Genomic DNA, 26,833 nt, shown 5'->3' with positions numbered 1-26,833 from the left:
TTCCATGGAGGTACATTAATGGGAGTGAATTTTTCACTGCTTTTAATTTTTCCAGGGAACAAGAGACAATGGCTAAAAGCGAGGCTAGTTTCACCCTGCTTCAAGTAGAAAAATTAGATAAGTTGCCCTTCACGGTAGCAGAGAGTCCTTCAACTATCTGGCTCTTGCACGGCATTATTAATTTACCGATTTCGACCTTTCGTTTCTCGAGCTGCCTGAAACATCTTGCAGTGGGACAATATGAGCAGCTAGGAGATAGCTTTATTAAGGAAGAGTGGGAGTTGCCCTTTGACTATAGATGTCTGAACGGTGAACAGGAGGTCTTTCTTAGCGGAAGTGAATGTGAGACTGCTGTTCGTCATTCTCTGATATGCAAACAGGTGTCTCTTCACGGTCTTTGCAATGCGGGGGTCGTGAATTTGGCCTGTTTTCCGAAGGGTACTCCCGTCCCCTTGATTCGTCGAGTATTTCATGTACTTTCCAATGGCAGTTATGTGGTACTGAACGATCAAAGCTGTTGCGGCATGCGACCTGGAATTGCCTACGCAATCTCAGTCACGAAGGTCGTTACGTGTTGTGGACATGTTTTGTTTCCCCCACACGAGAGATAAAAGTATCTGACATGTGGCCCCACATAGATACTATTAATGTGAACTATGACAAGTTGAGTAGGCTAAAGGCGCTACTGTTTCAGAAACAGGTCGCCTTGACATCCGCAAAAGAGACGTATGCTCTCCAGATTGCAAGATCATCAGCCGAGATACAATCCCTTTTAAATACAGATTTCCCCAAACACTTTGGAGAGCTGGTATCCAGAATATTCAATGCTTCAAGCACCACTGGAATTGTTCATTTCTTTAAGGCTGTCGGGTCTAGTTTTGTGTCCATCTTCCAGACTGTCTTCGGAGTCATACCATCAGCCATCCATTCTCTCTTTTCAGGTGTGTTTGGTGGCTTTCCAATTATTTTGGCTTTAATTGGCGGACTACTACTGCTATTTCTTCTGATTTGCGGTGGTTGTTTCTTTTCAGCAACGCAGAGCAATGGAGCCACTCCCGCCAACTCCACTGTGCCATGAGCGCATGGTTCGGATCTTCGGTGCACCTTTGCTGGTGGAACTGGAGCTTGACTGGTCGTTGTCATTCCGGCCACTTCTCTGGTGTGTACAACCAGTCTTCTGCTGCATATGGTGTCTCTTTGAACATCTGCCTATGGTCTGTCTTGCTGTTGCACCGACATCTCCTGTGGACCACGAACTGCTGATGTCCCCGATGAGGGTTCATACACGGTCATGCCCCTTGAGACTGAGGTTGCTCCGCGAGGCCACCTATGAGCCTTCCATTATAAGATCTACCATGGATGAGGACACTGCAGCAAGTATCGATGCACTGGGAAATATGACTCACTTCTGCTCTGCGGATCCGTTTGTCCGCCCAGCACTAGACTTAACTTCAGACGATGTTGACTCATTTTTTAGGTCCTTGACTGGTGACTTCGATGACATTCTTCAAGATCATGGGTATAACACATAATTTGATGAATTGACTTGCCATTCCCGATTCCAAATTATGCAATTAAAATAGACGTTTGCTGTACTTGTCATAGTTGATATTAACATCTCTTTATGTATTTTTAGACAGATTTGTTTTAACATGTTTTAACACATGCAGATTTTTTTTATTATTGGCTTGTTTTATTAGCTTGTTTTTTGTTTTTAGATTTTAGTTCAGAAGCAGCTTTTTAGCATTTGGGTTCCTGTACCTTCATCATACCTGTTACGGCAATGGGGAGGGTGTAGTGAATCCTAGTTCGTTTTAATTGGATAGCAGGAGTTAGCTTAGCGCTGGCTTGTAGACTCGTGCCCCCGTCACCTAGTGACTTTTAACCTACTTAGCCTGCTCTGTCTTAGCCCATTTAATTATTTATTTCTTCTAAGATGGCCGCCTTGTTTATAGTTAGGTCACTTGTTATGAGTTTCATTATCAGTGTCACCGTGCCAAGGCGTCAAAATCAAGCACAAAAGGCAAACAAACAGTAGGTGTTCACACTTAGGGATTTTCCCTCTCTATACTTTTGAGGCATTGTTGATATTAATTGCCGTCCCAAGCATGCCTGTTATCTATTGTTTGGGAATACACCTACGTTAGGGGACCTTGTAGATCTGTATAAATACATCACACTTTAGACAGATAATCGGAGGGATTCCGACCAGAGGGCATCGCCACCATCGCTGATACCGATGCTGCAGTCATCTTGACGCTGACCCAGTCTTCGTGTCCCTGCGGAGTCGGAGATAGAGACCTCATTCCAAGGTAACGAGGGTTGGGGGCTCCTCTCATGGACACAGCTTTGGCAGATTAGGTTTAGCAAACCCAGCTCTCCTTTAGGTAGGAGGTTAGGCCTATTCTCATTAGGGTATTAGGGCATATTCCATCATATATATACATATATATATTTTTCTTTCATATATTGCAAAATGGTGGGGGTCTTCATAACAATGACTCTCTTCTTCACAATACTGTTACTTGGTATATTCATTATCCTAATCATTGCAGTTCATGCAACTTATCGCAAATTGCAGTTATGTTAAATAAAAACTATTATAACTTCACTGCATCTGTGTTATTGCCTTTGTTTGTATGAGACATAATATATCTGTGAGAAAAGGGTAATCTCCGTTTAACCACGACATTCCCTGAGATATCTTATTTTTGAGTCCATGCATAAACAACAGCCATAAATCACCTTTTATGATAGTGTTTCTGGTGAGGTACTGCTAGTGAGCCCGTAAGGTTTGGACAACAGTTGCAACTAGTTGTAGGAAAGACTTAGTCACCTACAAACTAAAGTACTGTCATCCTGAGACTAGCAGTCTTACTCAGAGCAAGAGTCCAAACTACGACAAGCCTGTGTCGCAGGTGAAGAGTATACTAAGAGTGTGTCTAAGTTTGGAGGCAGTAGGCTAAGAGGGCCAGTCCACCCTAGGTATGTCTGCCAAGCCAGCGTGATGTGTGAAATGACCGGATCCAGGAGTAAAAGCAAGCCACATCTCCATAAATGAAATGAATAGCTCACCTGAGTACAAATCCCTGAGGAGTTCACAACCATCCTTATGCCACGTCTTAAAGGACATATTGTCCATCATCCTCTAGATGGGATTCAATATCCAAATCAGAAGTTCTCTCTGAAACAGAGCCCATCTCGATTCTGTCCAAACAAATTGGTGCCAAAGTATTGCCGTGTGTCTAACTATGTAAAGGACGTCCAGCAAAAACCCTGCACCCTCCATCAGGAGTTCAGGCAGGTGTTCAGCAGCCACCCTTCCAGCCAGTAAGTGCGTTTCCCATTTGTCAGCCAGGTCCAGCCAACAGGCCGCATGTTGTAACTGAGAAGCAAAATATTATAAGTCAGGGACCTCAAGCCCTCCCTCTGTATACTGTCTTGTCAGTGTTGATAAGGCAACCCTACTATGCCTACCCACCCACTGGGGGATATTAGGATGAAGTCCATCTCTCTGAAAACCCTTGCCAGTAGAGGTCATAATGAGTTCTGTAATACATACAAACATCTGGAGAGCAAGACCATCATAGCGATGGCTAGCCTGCCCATCAGCGAGAGGGGTACCAAGTTCCAAAATAAAACAGAGGAATTCAAACCTTCCACTACCCTTCCTATGTTGAGGCTAAGTTGGAGTTTGAGTGTGGGCCACGCTAATCCCCAGGTATAGAAACAGGGATGCCTCCAAGCACAAGCCTATGTTTGGTAATTGCTCTGTCAGAGTCACGGCCAGCAAGGTGAGTGGAAATAACAGGGACATGGTGCTTTTGAGTTGGAGTCCATAAAGAGTCCCAACTCCCTCTAACAGTCTCAGTGACACTAGTACAGCAACATGGGGGGGGGCGGGCGACAGATAAAACAGCACGTTATCAGCATATAGCACGATGGTCTGACAAACATCTTCTGATTGGATGCCCCACACCCTGCAACTCCCTGCACACCCAAATCTCCAACGGCTCCATCACAAGCGTGAACAGGAGCAGCAAGAGGGGGCAACCCTGGCTCCTCCTTCGACCCAAAGTCCACTTTTCTGAGCGATGGAGAACAATTCTCACCCTGACACGCTGTTCATTATAGAGCAGGCACACCTAACTGCGAAATTGAGGCCCTTAGCCCATGACACACAGGACTTTTCGTAGGTAGCCCCAATCCTCCGTGTCAAAGGCCTACTCCAGGTCAATGGCTACTAGCACCATTTCCTCTTCCGGGTGTTTAACTTCATTGAGAATGATAGATAGTCACCGCAGATTCATCCCAGTGCTGCAACTCGGTATGAAGCTGCACTGCTTTTCATGGATTCGCCAAGTCATATGGGCTGACAGTCATGATGCAAGGGCCTTGTCAAGAAACTTCATGCCCAAGTTAATCATTGTGAGGGACCTATCAGCAGCTGGGTCTGCTTCATCTTCACCCGGTTTAAGGAGCATACATATTTCCCCCTCACTCAGGGTCGGTGGCAAAATACCTACATCAGGAGCCTCTGGGAATATCGCCAAACTTCTTTACACTAGTAACTCTGAGAAGGTTTGGAAGAGTTCAGATGGGAAACCTTCACTCCCTGGTGCCTGTAGTGCTCTTCTGAGCTCCTCTAATTCTAGGGGCGCATCCTGGGCCTCCACCACCTCCGCTCCTACTATGGGAAGACTCAGATTTTCCAAAAGGGAGTGTATTGTTGTGCGTCTATGCCCAGGTCTGCCATGTATACTCCCAGCAGGTGCTGTTGAAATGTTTGCACTATATCTGCTCTGGATGTGACCCTAAGGCCCTCAGGTGTTGTCAAGTGAGTCATGAGTGGTGGGGATGTTTCCTTCGTAGTATCCAGGCTAATGGCCTGCCCGGGTTGTCACCCTCCCGATGCAATCTATGTCTTTATTGTTGTAGTGTATATTTGTCTAGGCGATCCCATAGTTCTTCAGCCCACCTACGGATCAAGAGTTCCCTGTTATGAAATTTGGTACCAGTTGATTATACCACCTGGATTCCAACCAGCTTGACTTCCTTTTGGCAGAGTTCCGCCTGAAGCTAGGGGGAACACAGTGTCATTCTTATTAGGAGCATAGGAATTCAGTATGGTCAAGTCCCGTCCCTCCAGAGTACATTGGACCAGAACATACATCAGCCTTTAAATATGAAAGAAAAAATAGGAGCCCCTGGGCCACCCATATCAGCATGCCCCTGGTGTGAGTGGAAGAGGAGGAATGAAAAATCTTTCCCCTCCATTTCTTAGTTAGTCGTAAGGCTCCAGATTCATCTAAATGCATTTCTTGCAGGCATGCAATAACATTTTTGTGGCCTTTTAGAAAGGAGAGAACTCTATATCTATTGACACACTTAACCAGGCTCCGTACATTCCAGATGAAAACCCTGAAGTCTGAAGATGTGAAACCGAAGGCGTCATTGGTTAGTGCCATTGTTAATGCAGCGACCCCCACCACAAAGGAAGAAGTAAGATCGTTTTTTGGGGATGGCAGAATTTTGTGCGAAATTTATCCCAAATTTTGCAGGAAAAGTTTATAATTTGAGGCTACTTCTTAAAAAGAATGCTCATTTTATTTGGAGTGATGTGTGCGAACAGGAATTTGTAAGAGTAAAGAATGATTTGAGCAAGGTAGCGAATTTAGGAAATTTTGACCCTGAATTGGATACCGTGGTGACTACAGATGCAAGCAAAAAGGGTTTAGGTGCCGTTTTATCCCAGAAAGGGAAAGATGGAAGGGAGAAAATAATATTGTTTGCTTCCAGATCACTATCGCCTGCAGAGGAAAAGTACTCAGTCATCGAAAAGGAGGCTCTAGCATGTGCTTGGGCTTTGGAACATTTTCGTACATTTATTTGGGGTAAGAACATAACTATTCTATGTGATCACAAACCTTTGATTAAGCTACTCACATCAGAAGGTTGTGTCCTGGCTTCTGCGAGAATTTTGAGATTGTCTATGCATATAAAAGATTTTATATACCGTATTGTGTATGTTCTTGGAAGAAACAATTTGATGGCAGATTGTTTATCAAGACTGCTGAGTCCTTTAGAAGGTTGTGTGGATGATCCTTGGGAAGACTATAGTGTTGCTCTAATACATGATACTGGCAGTTCCTCACTTGATAAGGACTTGTGGGGTAAGGAAATGGAGGAAGATGTAGATTTGCAAATGGTGTGAAAGTTCATTCTTGAAGGTTGGCCTAGGAAAGACCTACTTACAGAGCGAAGTAGACACTTCTGAGAGGTTAGGCATGAACTTTCTGTTGAGGGAAGCCTCATCCTGAGAGGGATTAAAATCATTCCACCGTGTAGTATGAGAGGTGTTGTTTTGGAACTGTGCCATGAAGGTCATTTTGGCATTGTTCGTACTAAATCAGTGGTTAAGGATTTATTTTGGTGGCCTGGAGTGGATCAAGCGGTAGAAAGGTTTGTAAGATCCTGTGAAGTGTGTTCCTCAGTGGACAAAAGTTTGAGTTCTTTGAGACCACCTATGGATCAACATTTATTGCCCAAGCAACCTTGGGAGTGTGTCGCTGTCGATTTGTTTGGTCCTGTTGGGGATGAGCAAGAGAATGTAGTTGTTCTTATTGACCTATTTTCTAAATGGCCAGAAATTGGTATAATAGAGAGTGCGGACACGACTTCTGTACTGAAGTTTATTGACAAAGTGTTTTTGTCGGAAGGAATTCCTACGAAGTTGTTGAGTGATAACGGTGTGCAGTTTGTTTAAAGAGCTGCTAAGGTGTATTTTGAAAGGTTAGGAATCAAACACAAAACTACGTCTTTATACAATCCCAGTGGCAATGGTACTGTTCAGAGATTCAATAGGGTCATCAAGAATGTTATTCAAAGCTCTATGAATAAAGGTGATTGGCACACAGCTGTGTTCAAAGCGGTGTGGGCTTACAGGATTACTGAGAATCCTACGACAGATTGGAGTCCCTTTGCCATTATGAGAGGAAGAAAACCCAGGGGTAAGCATAATCCTGCATGGTTGTGTGATGCTGGTGTGGAACATTGGTCACTGGAATTGGTGAGGGATAATTTGGAAAAATCGCAAGAAAAAAACAAGATGTATTATGACCAATCTCATCATGTGAAGCCTGTCAAAATTGAGGTGGGTGATTGGGTACGTGTTAAGAAGCCTTATAAAGTTAAGAAGAATGAGAGCCAATATTTTGAACCAGAACAAGTGAGGGAAGTGTTGCATAATGCTGTTAGATTGAGTGATGGTCGGGTCTGGAATCTTAAACGTGTCGCCTTATTTAACAATAGGCAGTGTATTATGCAGGAAGATGTGGGTCTTAGGAATGAGGGAGAAAGGTTTGATTGGTTAGAAGATGAGTTAATGGATATGGGAACTTCGGAGGAGGGTGATTGCTCTTTTCCTGCGACCCAACATTGTTCCAACGATAGTGAAGGTGTTGTGTGTGATGGTAGTGATGCTGATTTTGATGAGGAAGATGCGATGCATAGGGAGAAGAGGAAAGTAACTCGTCCAGGTTGGTTGAAGGATTATGTGTTAGGGCATATTGCCGCCTCCGACACAGACTCCGGATACTCTTTATGGGAACTTCCCCCTCTTATATTTTATCATTATATAGTTTTGTTTTTGTTATCTATTTGTTTCTTAGTTATTTTTAAATTAAGGGAAGGGGATGTGTTGTGTGTGTATGCACATTCTTGTATAGAATGTAGAGGCCGGTGACACAAAGGGATTCTAGTGTTTACGACACTAGAATCCTTCTTGAGTCAGTTGAGCCTGGATACGTCGAGGTGCAGACCTGTTCCCTTTTATCCTACTGGCACTTCTAATAAAAGAGGAACTATACTTACCTTGGCTCTGTCTCTGCTTCCACCATACCCATTCACTGAAGTTGCTAAATGAATGAAAGCTAACTGACAAGCTCAACACTGACAAGACAGAAGTAATGATCTTTAGCAAGAGCACATCACCATGGGACATCCCCATGGGACCCACGCCCTTCCCCCAACCTTATCGCCAGGAACCTTGGAACAATCATCAACAGCAAAGTGGACATGACTGCATCATACACTGCTACTGCATCCTTCCTCCACACCCTGAAAATGCTGAGGAAGATTTTCAAATGGTTCCTAAACAACACAAAAAAAACTGTCACTTATGCCCTAATCACCAGTCAGTTGGTTAATGGGAACACCCTGTATGTTGAGGTCACCAAGCAACTCCCTAGAAGACTACTGGCCAGCCATAGCCCAGCAGCCAGACTCATCCTCAACCCCACACACAGCACCTGCATTACTCCACATCTCAGGGAACTACACTGGTGTCCAGTACACAAAAACATTCAATTCAAACTCCGCACACACACATTCAAGGTAGTCCACAAGTCAGGCCACACCTACCTAAACAATCACACTTACTCCCCTAACCATCCGGAAACCTCAGTTTCGAAGGACTCCTACTTGCAACCATCCCACATATTATATAGAACCAGATCAGGAGGAAGAGTGTTCTCTTACATCGTTCCTATAGTGTAGAACTACCTCCCTTTCCACATCACAGTCTCCTCCTCTCTTCTTGAATTCCACAAGAAGCTGAAGACTTTGCTTTTCAGTTAATCAACCTACTATAGGCAGGGCTAGGCACACACACCTACTCAGTGCTAGGATACCCTTGTGGGTGATAGTGCACTTTACAAATACACATAACATAATAAGAGAATGGTTGTGATCTTGGGAGAATGCAGCCATCTTGGGGCCATGCCAGGCACCGCTCCCAAGTAGCATTTTTAAAAAATATGCTTTCGCATTTTTGCGGGCAAAAGGGGATTTAAATGTCCTGAAAATCCTATTTCCCTTAAGGTTTCGGTCTATGGCTCTCTGATTGGACAAAGTAGACTTTGGAATTCTCTGTAACTTAAAGGAAGACTCAGGGAAAATTGAAAGCGCTAGTCTAATTTATTAACAGACCTATTGTATGTTGATGGGAAGAGGGGCATAAATTCAAAATGTGATATTGTATTGATGATACAGTGACTACTGTTCTGTAACTGAGAGACAGAACGCTATTCTCTGCAAAACCTTTGTTTAGAATGTATTGTTGTGAGCAACTGTCGGTACAAATAAAAAGAATTATGTAAAAAAAAAACTATTGTATGATCTTCCCTATAGGAACAGAATTCACAGTGAGTACAATTACAGTGACTATGGGCTCATATTGTTATAGGGCAGAATAAAGTCACACTGGTTAAGGGGGTGCAACAGTGATTGAAATAATTTCATATTGGGGGTATTGAAGGATTGCTGTATTGTTCTTATAATGGAGTCTGGGAACCAATTTGAAAGGCTTTTAAAGAGCATCCTAACATTCAGTTTGTAATTGAGAAGGAACAAATTCAAAATATTTGCTTGTTTAACGTGACTTGGACATTTTGTCACACATACACATGAAACCTATTGAAATCTCTCCCTATAACCCTAGCTTCTGTTTTCTCTCCATTCAAGTTACCATACAGTGCTTTTTATTCACTGTCCTTCTGAGATTTGAATCTCTGGTATATATTCATTATCTTTATGTTATGTGGACATGTACTTGAAGAGATATAACCAAAGGCCCATACTGTCCTCTCATGGTACACTCTAATGTAATGTTTTTTTTTTTTTTGCAAAACCTGCCCATTTTGAAAAATCAGTCTACAGTATGATTCTATTGGTAGATTAATTTCAACATGTTAAATAAAACTGAACCATTTAGGCGAACAATCTCTAAAAACAATTATTGTATGATTTGAGTTTTGATTATTTCAGTCATTTTCTTATTTTGAGCTTTTGATATTGTGTTTTTCACTCAGTGTGTTAAGCAGGTTCATTTGAAAGGCCACACAGATGTTGTATGTGCTGTAGATGCTGTTTACCTGGATAGTTTGGGGTCAGAGCTTCTTATCGTTTCTGCGGCATCTGATTCTACAGTTCGCCTCTGGTCCAGCTGCAGCTCAATAAGTAAGTCTGCCTCTGTTTATATTTTTATAGTTTAATATTTAGTGATCTGTCCAAAGAAAAAATAAGGAATGGCCTCAATGATATAATCCAGCTGAATCACTGGACAATTGAAGCTGCGGAAATATTCTCTGGCTTTGGCTATTGAACCATTTTGTTACCATCTCATGTCATACTGTGTAACAGGATATAAAACCTTAAATCCCTTGGTTTAAATATGATGTCTACATTTGTAGTAGTTGAATTCCTTCCTTGATAGCCCCGTTCATATATGTATCACATGTAGGCAGAGCGTTTAGCTGACCATCACATCCAAAATGTCCTCTTCAAGTAATTTACACCTAGCTTTTTAAACACTCTTTCCTTCTAGACAGGTTAGAATAGTCCTTGTCACTTTCCTCAAAGATTATCTAGGCACAGCGGGAATCTAAAAGAAGCATCACCCAACAGAAAACCTTCCCAGTTTGATTTCATTAGTGCATAACCATTTCATATTAGCCCGCTAACGGGCAGCAGTCAAAGGTTATACATGTTGATAATTACTGATGTTTACTATTTACCCTAATCTACATGTGGGTTTCCAGCTCACTATGTGATAGCAGCTCTTCACTTTGCCGCTAAATAAAGAGTGAAGAATCCGTGTGTCACAGGGGGCACCATGTGAGTTGGTATGCATGTCGTTCCTCCAAGGATTCAGTGGTCTTTCAGTACTTAATAGTTTATGGTGTCTCCCACAAAGAATCACAAATTGAGAAGTAAGAACTCTCTGCATCATGCTAGAATAAACAACCATTAACATTTCCGATCACATTTAGGGGCACATCTAAATGTGAGACACACAAATGTGATAATGTGTCTGTCAGCTCATTCAAAAGTAGAGGAACTTTTCTTTCAGCAAGAAGGAGCTATATATTTTGCACACAATAAGATTAAGCTTCTTTGCGTACCTCTCATATCCACTGATCCGTACTGCTGGTATGAAAACGAGGGAAGATGCTGTGAAAATCATGTTTAGTAGTAAACATTCACAATAGTGTCATAACCTAAAGAAAGTGTTTTTTAATTGTGTACATACCCACAAGATCTGTTTGTTTCTTGCTGAAAACTTAATAGAGGGGTGATTGGTGCCGGGAGGCTTGTCAAGGGGCAGGAGCCCTTTAAACTGTACTCGCGCTCCCGCCGTCGCGGGACGCGCTGATTGGTGCCGGGAGGCTTGTCAAGGGGCAGGAGCCCTTTAAACTGTACTCGCGCTCCCGCCGTCGCGGGACGCGCTGATTGGTGCCGGGAGGCTTGTCAAGGGGCAGGAGCCCTTTAAACTGTACTCGCGCTCCCGCCGTCGCGGGACGCGCTGATTGGTGCCGGGAGGCTTGTCAAGGGGCAGGAGCCCTTTAAACTGAATTCGCGCTCCCGCCGTCGCGCGCGGGCGGCGCCCGGGCGAAGCCCGGGCCAAGGGCGGGCCGGGCCAAGGGCGGGCCCGTCCTTGCCCGTCATTGCCAGGAAGAGGCAGGGCAGGGCCACCCCCCTGACATCTACCCAAAGACGTGGTCCATACAGGAAACTTGTCTATGGCTGCCTGAAGGAGACTCCAAGTTCCTCTGCTCGGTGCGTGGGTAGTTCTTCCACAGAGCCCCAGGCCCCACCAAGCACGTGAAAAACTATTATCCCAAACCGGATACTTGCAGGTGTATCCACGTACTCAGCTGAATTTATCTCAGTTCATCATATATCTGCTTATTGAATTCCGTTTCTTGGAGGGTGGAAGGAGGCGGCACCATTCTTCTTCCCCCAAGGGCAGGAGCCCATAATCCATTGCCCGCTCTACGCCTGTCTGTGCCCGATAAGTGGTTGGGCCAGGCTTTATATATATACGTTTGGGCGTCTTACTGTGGTCTTGTCTTTGGGAATTGTTAACAGCAGGGTCTGAGAAGCTTATTAATCACACTATAGTGTCAGTGGCTGGGTCCCAAAGGCCTACACACCCCTATAAGCCGGGGGCCCACTAAAGGCCCCTGATTTAAAGAATAATGGGCCGTCGACGTGGGGGTGGGTTGGAAGGTAAACAGCACTCTAACAGAACCTTAGATGGTTTTCTGCAAAAGGCTGTTGGGGAACTTGAAAAAGAAATAGAGTTAGTGCAGCGACGCTTAGCTGCCCCCCCTTCTTCAAATAACAGCCTAGTTCATGTTAGCTCAGCCCCACAGCCCTCCCCGCGACCAGAATTACAGTCTGTACTGACTACCCCTTTTCCTTCCCCCTCCAAAAATTCCCAGGAGGATCAGGACGAAACCCCAATTGTAATTACCACCCGTGCTGCACCTATTCCGCTGGCCCAGAGTCCCCCAAACGAAGGCCCCCTCACCTTAGCAGATTCCAATACCAAAGGAAAAAGGAAACGAAGGGAACCCGCTTTTAAAAACAAACGATCTAGGACTTTGAGCCCCTCTAACATGGCCCAACCTTTTAATAAGGATACGGTATCAATCCCCTTACACAACACAAACGAGTGTCATACAAATGAGTACACCAGGGATTTCATAAGAGATGAGCTTTCCAAACTTTTTCTTCCAATTTTAACCCGCCTCCAATCGATTGAGGACAAATTGGAAAGCATTATCAATAGCCAGCCACCCAAAATTGCTCCATCCGTAGAACTTCAATCCCATCCCCTTGCCAACCATGACCCCATCACTGCCAACAGACCTACTGGCCAAATAGCAAAAATCCCTTTTTCCTCTTTAAACCAAGATTGGTCCAGCTCCGTCAAAACAGCTAGTATTTTAATGAATAAGCCCCATATGGTTCCAGTTCCCCTTTTAAAAGGAACCTCCACATGGAATAACCCTGTAACTAATCCGGGAGATGGCAACCCCACTTGGGATCACCGGCTTACAGAACACCAGAAGAGCGACAAGTCCAGGGGCCTGTCAGATCCAAAAGTGCTCCATTTGCCACCAGAATCATGTCATTATGTACTCATTATATCGAATGTTCCTGAACTCAAACCTCACTCCACTGAATCTTTTACCGAACTTAAAAACAAGGTTATTCATTGGTTGCATGTGAACGCAGGGTTTGCTTTTTCCATGACACCCTCAATACTGATGGTGAGAAGGGTAGGGTGGGTGGGTTCCCTAGCGAAGATCGGTTCAGGGGACTGCATAGTTATCAACTTTAATTCTCCAGACCTTGTCCAACGGCTCTTTATAAACGCTAATAGACCTTATCCTATAACTGGAAAAGCCTCCCTTTGCAGGTTACAAGTCTTTTATCCACCTCCCACGCCAGCTTGGAGTAGACAACTGCCAACGTTATACGGGGCTCCCCCGGCTACCCACACACAGTCTATCCCTCTACTTGGCCCAAGATGCCCTTCGTCATCTCTCTATGAGACAGACTGACTAGGAGATGACCTTTCGGAAGTGGCTCCGAGCAATGGTGAGGCTGAGGACATTCACTCTACTGCCCTCAGCATCTCTAACTCTGTTGCCCCTTCGACCTTGGCAGATCCTGTTAACCAGGGACCACCCACAAGCACCACGAGCCAAGCCAGCGAGGAATGTATTCCGTACCTGTCAATTGTTCCACACATTCTGGGGTCCACCCGCATGTCCAACCTACCTAATTCATATATAGCTGGGGTCACATCCAGCGCGGTTCACATGGCACATAGCGAGAAAGCCACTGGTCCTAATATACCCGAGGGAATTAGTATGGTTCCTAGCAGTTCCTCCCCCTGTAGGAAATATCCTCAGAATAAAGCAGGGTCCATAAAAACAGAGGATCTCGATAAGGTACTCAGCTGGAATATAGCAGGGTTGGAAAGCAAATTACAAAGTCCAGGATGGGGCAGTCTTATTGATGATCACCTGATCTGCCTCTTCCAAGAAACGTGGGCATTAGAACCCAAATATAGACTAGGCTTTAAAAGCTATTGGGTTCCAGCACGCAAGTCCTCTTCTGGGAGACCATCGGGAGGGCTGCTTGCGTGGATCAACACTTCTCTTAGGTGCAAGATAGAAGAAATAGATACGGGTTGCCCTGACTTGCAAGTCCTATTAATAATGATTTCTGAAGAGAGACCGTTACTTTTAATTAATATCTATAACAGGAATGTGAGCTCCCACACCGATTCTGATGTCCTGTCCATTTTGGACAGTTTTCTTAAAAACAATCCTTCCTTCTTTGTTTTGATTGGAGGGGATTTTAATGTCACTTTTGAACCTAATCCTCTAGTCCAAGGAATATGTAAAGAAGAGGATGCCCATTGGGGCATCCCTCAGCTAGTCTCCAACAAAAGACCAAGGCTGAATAAATCTGCGCGCTTACTGGCCGACATCACACTAGCCCATGGCCTCCGAGCCTGCAATGGTCGCTCACGCTCGGATGTAAATCTACAAGCTACCTTTAGGCGCGGAGGGCTCAGCAGTCGTATCGATTATATACTTCTTGACATCCGACTGTGGAGCCACATGTTTGATATGAGGGTTCAAAAGCAAATTGAGAGTGATCATGACCCGTTGATTTTATCAACCAGAGGACTTTTTCCTTCGTTTACTGTGCCCTACTCCAAGAGCCATGCCTCCCAGCTGGCTCTAACAAATAACAGACGCAACCTAAAATGGGAATCTGTTAATTCTTCCCCTAATCACCTGGCATCCATTTACAACCTGCTTGCCAACCAGATGGAGTGTATGATCCGCCTAAATGAGAATGGGGAGGGTGACAGAGTCTTAGCAGCCCACACTGACTTGTTCCAATCTTTAAAGCATCTTTTCACAAAAAAGTTTCTCAATAAATCTAACAAAAAGCACTGCGCTCCTTGGTTTGACAACTGTTGCAGAGAAGCCCAACTGTCTCTCCTGGAAGCAATAAAAGATGGCCATGTTGGGCTGTTAAGAACAGCCAGAAAAGTTTATAAGAAGGAATGTTCTAAGGCACGCAGAAGTTGGGAAGAGGCCAGATGGGTTATTATTTTGGAGACTGCCAAATCTAATGACACATCTAGGTTCTGGAAACAAATAACTGATGACTGTAGCAACTCCCCTGCCGCACCTGGCTCATCAATCTTCTCAGCATCATGGGTAGAGCACTTTGGGCAACTATATGAAGGGCCTTCTGAAATATCTTTGTGGGCCCCTGATGCCCCAATAAACCATGAGACTACCCCGATCACATTCTCCCTAACCGAAACAAGAGCAGCAATAGACTCATTGAAATGGGGAAAAGCCCCTGGCCCAGACAAGATCCCAGGCGATCTATACAAATCAAGACCAGATATATGGGCACCATATCTCAACCTTATCTGCAATGCTATTGCAGCAGGGGCCCCCGCTCCTCCCACTTGGAAAGGGGCCGAAATAGTACCCATTTTTAAAAAAGGAAATCCGAACATCCCTGCCAATTATCGTCCGATTAGTCTCCTTGATAACTCCCAAAAAATCTATGCAAAGCATCTTTTGCTCCATCTTGAGGAATGGATTATGGAGTCCGAAGCTCTTTCTGACCTACAAGCAGGCTTTAGACCTGCAGTGAGTACAATTGACCAAGCCCTAAGATTCATGTCAATAAAATGGAAGACTGTTGACCTGGGGAGGGGTAATCTCTATGTGGTCTTCATAGATCTCAGAGCCGCATTTGATTTGATCCCCCGGAACCTGCTGTGGTCAACATTATCAAACATGGGAGTGCCATCTGGTCTCCTGAAACTCATTGCTCAACTGCATGAAAATACTTTCGCTCAAATTAGATGTGGCCAGGGGGGTGAGTTGACTGACCCCGTAGTTATTAAAAAAGGAGTTAGACAGGGATGTGTTCTGGCACCCACTCTTTTTTTGCTATATATCAATAATTGCATCCACTACTTAGAGAACTGTATAAATGATTCACCTAAATTGGTTGGGAAAAAAATCCTGTGTCTGCTATATGCAGATGACACAATTTTGATATCTAAATCGCCAATGGGAATCCAAAACCTGATCAACCAATTCTGTGTTTTTTGTAGTGACTATGGTCTGGATGTAAACATTAAGAAAACAAAACTCATGATATATAGTACCTCCAAGAAACGCTCGCGCGTTAGCATAGAAATGAACTCGATTCCACTGGAGAAAGTAGAAGAGTTCGACTACTTGGGTTTCAGACTATCGACCACAGGCAAATGGATGGCAGCCATTGACAAAGGGGCTCTCATTATAAGCCAGAGAGGTGGGGCCCTTGTCCGTAGATCGAGAAAGGCTCCGAGTCCCCCCTTGAACATACTTGCAGAGATCTACAATGTCCAAATCAGAGCAGCGGCCCTCTATGGAGCGGAACTTTGGGGGTCCCACAAAAACCTTGATACTCTGCAAACCAAGGAAAACCATTTCCTTAGACAGATTGCCTGGATAGGTATGGGCTCACCAATGACCCCTCTAAGGCTTGACCTAGGTCTAAACAGTATCAAAACCACAGCAGCCCTAAGGCCTCTCTCCTATTGGATCCGCTTATGGAAATCTGTTGAACTCGAACCATATAGGTTGGCTATAAGAGAGCTCATAGCCACCCCCCAGGCACTGGAGAAAATCCCATGGCTGAAGGAAATGAAATCTGCCTGGGTCAAAATAGGTTTTCCTTCCTACTGGAACTATCCGGATCAAATCCCCGATAATGCAAAGAAACTTGTCACAAAAAGATATTGGGAGAAAGTTAACGAAGACTCCTTGCACCAAAAAGGGGCGGGCAGGCTAACAATGGAATTTCTCCAATTCAAGCACGAGCCCTGGCCTGAGAACTTCTTGAACCTTCCCATGCCTCCGTACGCCCGTGCTTTATATCTCCAACTAAGATATGGTACACTGCCTATTAATGGTTTTACGGCTCACTGGTCATCTAACATCGCTTCAAATGATAGATGTATCTCTTGCCAAAATTGTAAAGAAACAATAGAGCATATACTATTTTTCTGCCCTCTGTATAAAAGTCCCAGAGGGAGGTGGATCATTCCCCTCTGCAAAAATATGTCATTACATGATAGAGCAAACGCCACCAGAATCTGTACATACGACTCATCCTCCGTGGTAGCTATTACAGTTACCAAATTTTTAGCGGAGGCCTGGTACATCCGGCGTAGGCTTATTGTTTCAAAGGGCATGTGAGCCATCCTGTCTTTAGTCGACAGAAGGAGTCTCAACTGTTCTTTTTTTGCCTCTATATGAGGATTGACAAGGGCCAGTTCTTACGGGGAAACAATTGCACACATTGGTTTGTCAGACAGAATTTTATATTTTATCTTTTATCTTTTTATTCTTAATATTTTAGCCATGTCTTATTTATTGTACTTTTTATCTATAATCAAATACTTAGTCCTGTTGATCTTATTGTTATACTGTCCTGATTATTACTGTTTTTTTTTTTATTGTTATCTTGTTTTTTTTAACAAATACTATTTTATCATGTATGATTGTTATCTTTGTTACTCAAAATGGCCTAGATCTCTAGACCGAATGAACTCAATAAATAATAGAGGGGTGCTGACCCTATGGGGTGTGTAGGTTTTCCTGCCTAATTTGTTTTTGTCTAACCCACATTAACCACATGATGGTGGTGAACCTTTAACATTTCACTTACTTGTTGTTTCATTACTTTTGTGTGGTCTTAGCCCAGTTATCTTTCATTTGCCATATTAATTACTCTTATGGCATGAGTGGACTAAGATGGCTGCTTGAACAGATGCACTAAGAGCTCCATCAAACCACCACACAAAAGCCCACAAAATCTACAAAATAACACATGAAACGGAGACCCCTTTCTTTTTTGGCTGACAGATCGAGGAGAAATAAAGTAAGACTTTCTGAGTCTGATGCAGTGAGTAGAGTCCTAACACAAAAAGGATATTTCTAGAGAACTTATGCACAGCTGTTTCCCAGTAGAGAGGATCTGGGGAGATTTTAGTTGCTAGTGGTCGGAAATCACAGAATGCCCGTGCAAAAATAACCACTGGGTGCCTCTCGAGGACTGATAATTATTTATATACAGTGCGAGAGTGATAAGGTGAAACTCCTAAATTTGTCCCACCAGAAAAAATAAATTACATTGGATTCTATTCTGACTTTTGCTTGAAAATGCAGAAGAGATGTAAGATGTTTGCCATGTAAAGCGCTTACTCAGGGAGACAAAGATTGCATATGCGTTGTTGCCTCCCCCTACGCTGTAGATTGATGGGCAAGGAAAAGGGTATTTCTTCAAATTTCCAGAAGAAACATTAAAATGTGTTGAATCTCCTGGACCATGAATCTGCAGGTACACAAGTACACCACATCCAGCTATAGGGGAAGAGGTCTAAAAATATATCTGATGTAACCTGTACTTATTTAAATAAAGACCAAGAGCTACCAACATATATTGTTTATTAAATAATAATGTCAAGTGGTTTAAGACTTGTTTGGTGATAAGTGTTGGTTTTTGTAGATTTTTCTTGGTACTTTTGTGAAATCTTAAGAATGGATACACTCCTATTTAGTGGGGACTAGCACAGGTGAAAAAGTATAGCATTATCTGTATGTTGGGTTGGGAGGAGAATTTAAAAAGAGCTACTAGTGGTGAAGTGGTCAGGTTGGGGTATGATCAACAGAGATGGAAAATAGTTATATTTGGGCATCATTTGGGAGACAAGGCAGATTGTGTCGACATCTTTGCAGGAAAATATTGTACTGGAGTAACTGTTAAAATTTAAACGCAGAGCAGATGATTAGTTGTATGATCTTGGAATATGTAGGGGGCACATGTGGTAGTGAAACAAAATAGAATATAGCTTATCCTCAGAAGAAAACATTTCCAGATAGCAGCGCTGGAGGCTCATGTATCAAATGTGAAACATCCAAAACTTGGTTTGATATGGGATGGACGATGTTGGCACTCTGCCTTCTGTGTCTCAGCTTGGAGTGTATTGACATTCTCATTCATATTTAGGGATCCAGGAGGGAGGTAGATGGGGATGGTGGCATGTTTCATGGCAGGTAGGTACTGTTTTTCTAATGTGTAAACCCCTAATGTTGAAAGTGAGCGCTTCTGTTTTTTACCCAACTTGCTCCCCTTCATAGATCACCAGATCTTCTGCATTGGTGATTTTAATTCTGTTCTATTTTGTATGTCCTAGATAAGGCGCTAGACAGCTCCAGGGGTTAGATGGAAGGCCGTTGAGGGGGCTGATGTGATTGAATTATGGAAGATGACCCATGGAGGTTATTAATTTGATTCTTCCCCAGCCCTCATATCTAGGCTGAAACTGATTATCGTGACAAAAAGATCTTGGACCATGCCCCTTTGAAAACTGAATGGTTCCCTGAGGGGGCACCCCACTAATACCCAGATCTAAATTCCAAGATGGCGTCATTATATTGCAGCTTTCGGGAATCCACTGTCCGTGGTAAAGTGGTTATTGTGCGGTTCATACAGAGTCAGTCGAGCCTGCGGGTGTTATTTGGGAAGCTTTTAACCCTTTCGCTGCTAGGCCTTTTTCCCCTAGAATGCTTAGCCCTTTTGTGGCTAATCGAGGTAGTTCGTGCTTGTGTCACCTTTTTTCCAACATCCTGGGTATTCTAAAGGTTTGTGGATTCCCCTGGAGGAGGCTGAGAAAATAGGCAAAATATTGGGTCTTTGGGGAAAAATAGGAAAAAAGTGCTCTGCAAAAAAAGTGTTTTTTTTCTCCTAAAAATGGCATCAATGAAAGGTTTGCTGTGCTAAAGTCACCATTGCTCCCTAATTTCATCAAGATGCAGAGCTAAATCAAAACAACTGTTTATTTTAACCATAGTTTTGGCATTTTTCAAAGAAGTAGCCCATTTTTCCTAATTTTTGTCTTTCATCCTACTTCCAGTTTGTGATGGGAACCATGAGTGAGCTTGGAAAGCTATAGAGTTCTGAAAATTAGACACAATTCTTAATTCAGCTAGGTGTTTTCTTAGGGAATCTAAATGTGGAAATAAAAATACATTGAAAGTAAGTAGGGGAGAACAGCTGCTTGTGTCTACCTTTTCATTTGTAACTTTTCACAATGTTCACTATATAAAAGCAATATACCATTATGTACGCTTGACTCTTCTGGTTGTGGGGATATATAAGGTTTTTAGGTTTTCCAAGAACCCGATGTACCGAGTTAACAACTGAACTGCACCTTATAATTGTTTTTCATTGTGTAACTGAGTCTAGAACAATTCATATGTAAGAGTGTAAATAGTTATCTAGGAAACCTATGTATTTCTGAAACAGACTCTAAATACATAGTTTAGAAGCAGTGATTATTTGTACATCTCTGAATTTGTTGGTATTAGCATATGATTCAGAGGATATTTTTCAAAGTGTCTTTTTTCTTACACACTACCTTATATTTCGAAGGCACAAATGCAGAGAAATACAATTGGTAATAATAAATGTTCTACTATTATGTATTTTCAAATGTTTCTGGATATAAAATGGTACCTCACTAGTGTGGGTAGGCCTCGTGCCTGCAACAGGAAAGGGTCCAAAACACAAAAGGGACGCATCACATATTTCCACTGGAAATGTACCCTTTTTTTTTTTTACGATGTGGCTAGATGTGGAATTTGAGACTTAGCTCAACGGGCACCTAGGGAAACCTAGCAAAACTACACACATAGGGTAATTGAGGGTGGGGTGACTTGTGTAGCTTCCTCCAGGTTTACCTATCCAGAAGCCCTTTGCAAACCTCAAAGTCTGACTAAAACACACATTTTCTTCACATTTCTGTGAGGAAAACTTCTTGAATCTGTGGAGAGCCGCAGATTTTCTACCGACAAGCATTCACACATGTCTCACTACAAAAATGGTACCTAACTTCTGTGGGTAGGACCAGTGCCAGCGAAAGGAAAGCCCCCAAAACACAACATGGACACATCACATTTTTCCACTGAAAACTGAAATTGTTTTGCTCTGTAGCTAGCTGTGGATTTTGAACCCTAATTCAGCCAGCACCTAGGGAAACCAAGCAAATCTGCACATTTTCAAACCTAGGCACCCGGGGAAACCCAGGGTGTTGTGACTTCCACAACTATCACCAGAGTTTCCTACCCAGGAGCCCTTGCAAACCTCAAACTCTGACTAAAAACACATTTCCTCAAAGTTCTGGAATCTAGAGCCACAAATGTCCTACCCACCATTTCCCCAAGTTTCCAAATAAAAATGGTACCTCACCTATGTGAGTAGGTGTAGTACCCGCAACAGGAAAGGACTCAAAATACAATGTGGAAACATCATTGTTTCCTCTCACAACAATTATGTGATTTGGCAATGAGGTATCAGCGTTTTTTGTGTCCAGGGATCGAGGCCACCCAGGTAAACCTACCAAATCCAGACATTTCTGAAAACTAGACACAGAGGGGAGTCAAGGGTGGTGTACATCTGGTGAATCCCTTAGATATAAAACCAGGGGACCCTACTTCTAGGGTACCACTCACCCTGGTATAAGATTTTACTCTATTGGTGGTCATACCCAACGATGTCATGAACTCCACAAATTTATTTAGCAATTTTAGGAGCTCCCTACCTGTTCTAGCCATGAGGACACAATCATCAGCGTACATTAATACTGATTGTGGTCTGCCACCAATCTTGGGAGGGTCCACTTTTTCTTCTGCTAGGGCTTCCTCTACACCGTTTACATAAAAGATAAACAGAAAGGGGCCCAGAACACATCCTTGTCTGATTCCCCCCTTCCCAATCTTAAAGAAATTAGTACATTTCCCTCCAGCCCATTTCTGATCTTTGTTTCCATGTCACTATTGAGTTGTGCCAGCAGGTGCATTATTTTAGGATTAACACCTTGCTTAATCAGCTTTGCCCATAGTTAACTTCTAACAACATTATCAAACGCCGCAGTTAAATCCATGAACACCAAATATAAGCATTCTTGCCTAACACCCACATACTTTTCTCTTAGCAGATGAAAGTTCAAACATTGATCAACTGTCCCCACAACCCTCTGAAAACTATACTGTGCCCAGGAAATAATATTGTTATGAAATGCCCATGCTTCCAAGCAATCCAAAAGAGTTCTGCCAACATTTTGTGCCATAGCGTCAATCAGTGAAATAGGGCAATAGCACGCAGGATCTTTCCAATTGCCTTTTTTGAAACTTGGGACAGTATTAGCTCTGGACCAAGCTGAGGGACGGGCAGTGGTTACAGCAGCTCTAAAAACATTCGCCTGAATTGGTGCCCATACATCTAGATTGTTCTTAAAAAGATCATCTGGGACACCGTCTGGCCCTGGTACCTTATTTGGGAGAGAACAATTGATTGCTTATATCACATCACTCAAATGTATAACAACTTCCTCACTATTAACATTTTCTGATCCATCTGGCACAAATTTCGCACGTTTATCCACATTACACGAATAGATCTTTGTAAAGTGAGTGATCCAGCTATGTGTTAGAATGTGAAGCTTAATCCCCTTAGTTGAGTCTGGGCTGAAGAAAGGAGTGTTAACTACTTTCCAGAATTCGCAACTGAGCCGTCCACTAATTGCTCCCACACCTCTTTTCTAATCATCTTTTTCCTTAGTGAAACTAAATCCTTATACTGGACTCTACACTTTGTAATTTCAGTCTGACTCCTTGGAGACCCGTATAAATTCAGCATGGGCACATGTGCATGAGTTATCAAATCATTTAACTGGTTTGTTTCGATCAGGTTGAATTGATAGAGTTAAATAAACCTTAATAGATGCACTGATATCTGCAAATGCTCCTAGAACCTGTGCTGGTGGCAATGCGGTGTTTAAACAGTGTTCAAATGTTGCCAACTACAGAGGATAAGAGAGCCTTTGAATCAACTTTTAGCCATTTGCACTGCACACCTTTATTCCTATTATATTCAATGGAGCATCCCAATGCCTGCTCACCCACTCCCCTATATCCATTTTAAATTGTAGGAACCAGCTGTCACGTACTGCGCTGGACTTCTCACCTCTGGGTTTCGGATTGGCGAATACACCAAGTCTTCTACAGGTCCTGGATACTCCCAGATAAGGGCGACCCCTTCTAGTAGCCACCGTGCCGCTTGACAGGCTACGCCAAAGCAGACCGTACCCTCCAGAAGGAAAAAACCTTTAACAGGAACTCCTGAAGGAAAACAAGAAAAAACAGGACTTGACAACAGGAAACAAAAATAGGCAAAATCCAGGGTAAAAGGCAGGAAAAACGGAACAGGCAAAAATATCCCAAGGCAAAAGCAGGAACAAAGAACAGGCAAAAATCTCCCAAGGCAAAAGCAGGAACAAAGAACAGGCAAAAATCTCCCAAGGCAAAAAGCAGGAGCAAAGAACAGAAGCGAACAGCACAACCAGAAGGAAGTGTTTGCAACGCAAGGAGGAACAAGACTGACTGACTTATATACTGAGAAAAGGGAAGTGACATCACAGGAAAAGGAAGTAACACCATCTTGGATTGGGAAAAGCTCATAGACCAGTATAGGAAAAAGAAAGTAGTATAAAAGAAAAACAGAGCATGCTGGGACAAAATCACGAAGAAGACAAGATGGACACAACATGGATAGAGACAGGCAAAAGGACCAACAAAAAACCCACCACCAACAACAACAGAAGAAAAAAGGTTACAAGTAAGTGTAGCGCGACCAGGAGCGAAATATATGCTTCCCAGAAAGTATAGTAAAAAAATGCGAGGAACGGCACTCCGAATATCGGTAGCGCGTTCCACCCGCAAGGACAGAAAAAGATTCCTGGAGACCTCTAGAAGACAAGAAGACGGACTGCTAAGCTAACCCTCAGCAGAGAAGACTGAAGACAGCAACTGATTTGGTCCCAGCCCTACAGGCCTGTCTCCAGCTTCTGAAGCCCTGCTACAATAAGGCAACAAGTCCTGCAGGACCAGCGACCTCTTAAAAGCCTCTAGAGGACTACCTGCACACCAGAGGCCCAAGATCTCCTATGGAGAGAGTCCCTGTCTAGAAAGAAACTGCAGCAAGGGACTCCAGAACTAATTGGATCCCCAGGTCCTGCCCACTCTGCTCTCAATGCCCACTGCCCGTGTCCAGGTGGCCACTGGTCCAGAGCAGGTCCCCAGGCGATTCTGACCTTGTGTCTACCCTGGGTTGATCCCTTGTGGCCAACACGACGACACCTGGAGCCTAAATCCAAAGGAGCCCCCTGACTGCGAGAGAACCGGACAAAGATTCCTGACGCCTAAAGGTACCTCTGTACCCGCAGCCCCCTGGCCTTGAGGAATCCGACCACCGGTCCAGCAACGTTCAGCATGCGGCCCTCCTCCTTGTCCAGCCTGTGGTTTTCTGGAACCGACCCCCTAGACCTAGCCTGCAGCATCTCTAAGACTCCCAGGGTCCCCCTATTGAGAAGCATTTGGGAGCCCAATGCTGTGTTTGCACCCTGCACTCGGCTGCCCTAGCGCCACTGAGGGTTTGTGTTTGCTGCTGACTTGTGGCCGTCCCGGTTCTCACCTAAACCCCCCAGGTCTCCCCTCCGAAAACGTGGATACTTACCTGAAGCTGGCCTGATTCTGAGTGCCCCAGTCTCCGTAGGACTCCATTTTATATCTTGCTTCATCTTTGACCTCTGCACCTAGCTAGCCCCATGTTGCTGGTAGTCGATGTTTGGGGTTAACTTGAACCCCAACCTGTTGACATCCTAACTCCCATAGACTGGAACTGTAAGTCTTTTACTTACCTCAGAACCGTACTAACTTTCCTTCCCCCAGAACTGTCCCTGAAAATTGTGGTGTCAACTTTTAAAACCGATATTTGCTATTTTCTTGAAAATCGTTTAACTTTTGAAACAAAGTGGTGTTGCTACATATGTATGATACTTACTTACAAATGTATCTACCTGCAAACTGAATCTTGAGGTTCTAGGAATTAAGTAACAAAGTATATTTTTGCTATATAAAAACCGTTGGCCTGGAGTTAGTCATTGTGTGTGCTTCCTTTACTGCCTGTGTGTTTATAGCACTTGCTTTGCACTACCCTCTAATAAGCTTAGCTGCTCTACCACAATACCACAAAAGAGAGCATTAGCATTATCTACTTTAGCTTCTGCTAAGCCTCTGTGGAACCCCTGGACTCTGTGCACCCTATATATCACTTTAATCAGGTATATACAGAGCCAGCTTTCTACAGGGGGCTAGACATTTGCTCTCATTACTTTTCTTCACGACCTCCTTAGAACACCGGCCCAACACCCCTAGCAAAGTCTGGTGACTACTGTCCTTTGGTACTGACTGGGTAGGAAGGAAGGATGTGATGGAGACCGTAGACTGCCTCTTTTGTGATGGCAGAGCTAGCATTCACACTCGCCTTCCTTTTGCACAATATACTGATGTCATTGTAGTTACATCAGCTACCAGGAAAGTTCTATGGCATGGGGGCCCAAGACCAAAGCCAAGGGGAGGGTCCCAGCCCAGCATCGTCTGGATGCAGACGGGCCCGCTCTTAGCCCAGGCGCTTCCCACGCCGCTGGAGCAACTGAGTGGCCTCCAGACGAGAGTGTGAGGTGGGGGCCCTCCTCCTGCCACTGTGTATGCTGGGGGATGTGGCTCAGGCTCCCCCCACTTTTCCAAATACACGCCCTGTGTCGCAGGAGCAATAGAGTATCCTTTAAGTGCCCCCAGGCACAATTGTGAGGTGGCAGCCTTCCTACTGCTGCTGTGCGTGCTGGCGGATATGGTTCAGGCTACCCCACGCTTCCAAATACATGTATCATTTTTACCGGGAATCAGGACTATTGGGGGAAGGTAGGGTGGAAGGCATTTTGTGGATTTCATTGGTTTTCGGAAGTTTGTCACAGAAGCACGACATATAGCAAGATGCCTGGGTTAGCCACCCCACCACTTTTTTATTTTTGAGAATATTTATTTGTCCCCTTGAGTCTAGTGGCCTGTCTGTCCCCGGAGGAAGATTTTGCAGGGGATTGGGCAGAAAGACTGATGTACATATTCTGGAGTGGGCAAAAAAGAGGATTGGGGGGCGACTTACCAAGGCATCATACTTTGCTCCCATCCCAGAGTAGGTGCATTTGTCTTTCTGTTCCATTGCAGAGTATTGAGGGTGGTTACCAAAAACGTCCTCCCGGGGACAGACAGGCGACTAGACACCAGGGAAAAATATTCTCATAAATAAAAAAGAGCTGGGGGCGGCTCACCCATGCGTTGTGCTGTACTTCCATCCCAGGACAGGTGCATAAGTCTTACTGTCCCTCCTGGGGTGGATTGTGAGTGTTTACCCAAATTCTTCCTCTGGAAAATGGAAAGGCTACTAGATATCAGGGGACAAATATTCTCATACTTGAAAAAGGGGTGGGGCAGCTTTCTTATGCATCGTGCTTTGTCCAGAATGGGTACAACAGTTTTTCTGACCCCCCTGAGGCAGATTGTTTGTGTACACCCTCCAGCCCCTTTTGTTATATGTCACAGAAAACACTGTTTTCTAGTGGGCTTTCTGTTCCCTCCCCCCCCCCATTCCCCCTCATCCTGCTTACCCCATAAGCAAGGCTGATTAGAGTGAAAGACGTCTTACCTGATCTTCAGTAAGCAGAAACACTGTTGGATCATTTTTGGAGTGAAGGCTAGGGTCCCACATTTTGTCAAATTGTGGCAACCTGCATTCCATCACCGCTATTAACCTCTCAGTTCAATCCAATCTTAATTCATGATTTGGAACTCAATGAGGTCCAAATGATTCAAAGCATAAAATTCACAATAGCCAAACTAATCATAAAATTCAATTACACCCAGGATAAAACATCATCAAAATAAACAATTCATTTTAAAAAAAACAACTCCCTCAGTTCTCCATT

At 43.8% G+C, this 26,833-nt stretch overlaps 1 protein-coding gene across 7 annotated transcripts in view; it reads left to right on the top strand.

Moving 5' to 3' along the window:
* ELP2 (elongator acetyltransferase complex subunit 2) overlaps positions 1-26,833 on the top strand; it is a 1,253,630-nt gene that overhangs the window by 159,484 nt on the left and 1,067,313 nt on the right. For 4 of the 7 annotated variants that reach the window (XM_069219622.1, XM_069219623.1, XM_069219617.1 and 1 more), the window contains exons 4-5: positions 5,413-5,502; positions 9,870-10,017. In XM_069219622.1, the coding sequence (XP_069075723.1) occupies positions 5,413-5,502; positions 9,870-10,017 (238 nt within the window). The remainder of the gene's footprint in view (positions 1-5,412; positions 5,503-9,869; positions 10,018-26,833) is intronic. The other 3 variants (XM_069219624.1, XM_069219618.1, XM_069219619.1) reach the window with 1 other exon arrangement.

This window comes from Pleurodeles waltl, chromosome 2_2, assembly GCF_031143425.1.
Source record: "Pleurodeles waltl isolate 20211129_DDA chromosome 2_2, aPleWal1.hap1.20221129, whole genome shotgun sequence".
Taxonomy (NCBI): Eukaryota; Metazoa; Chordata; class Amphibia; order Caudata; family Salamandridae; genus Pleurodeles; species Pleurodeles waltl.
The sequence above is the reverse complement of the archived record's forward strand: the minus strand, read 5'-3'. Positions and strand labels throughout refer to the sequence as shown.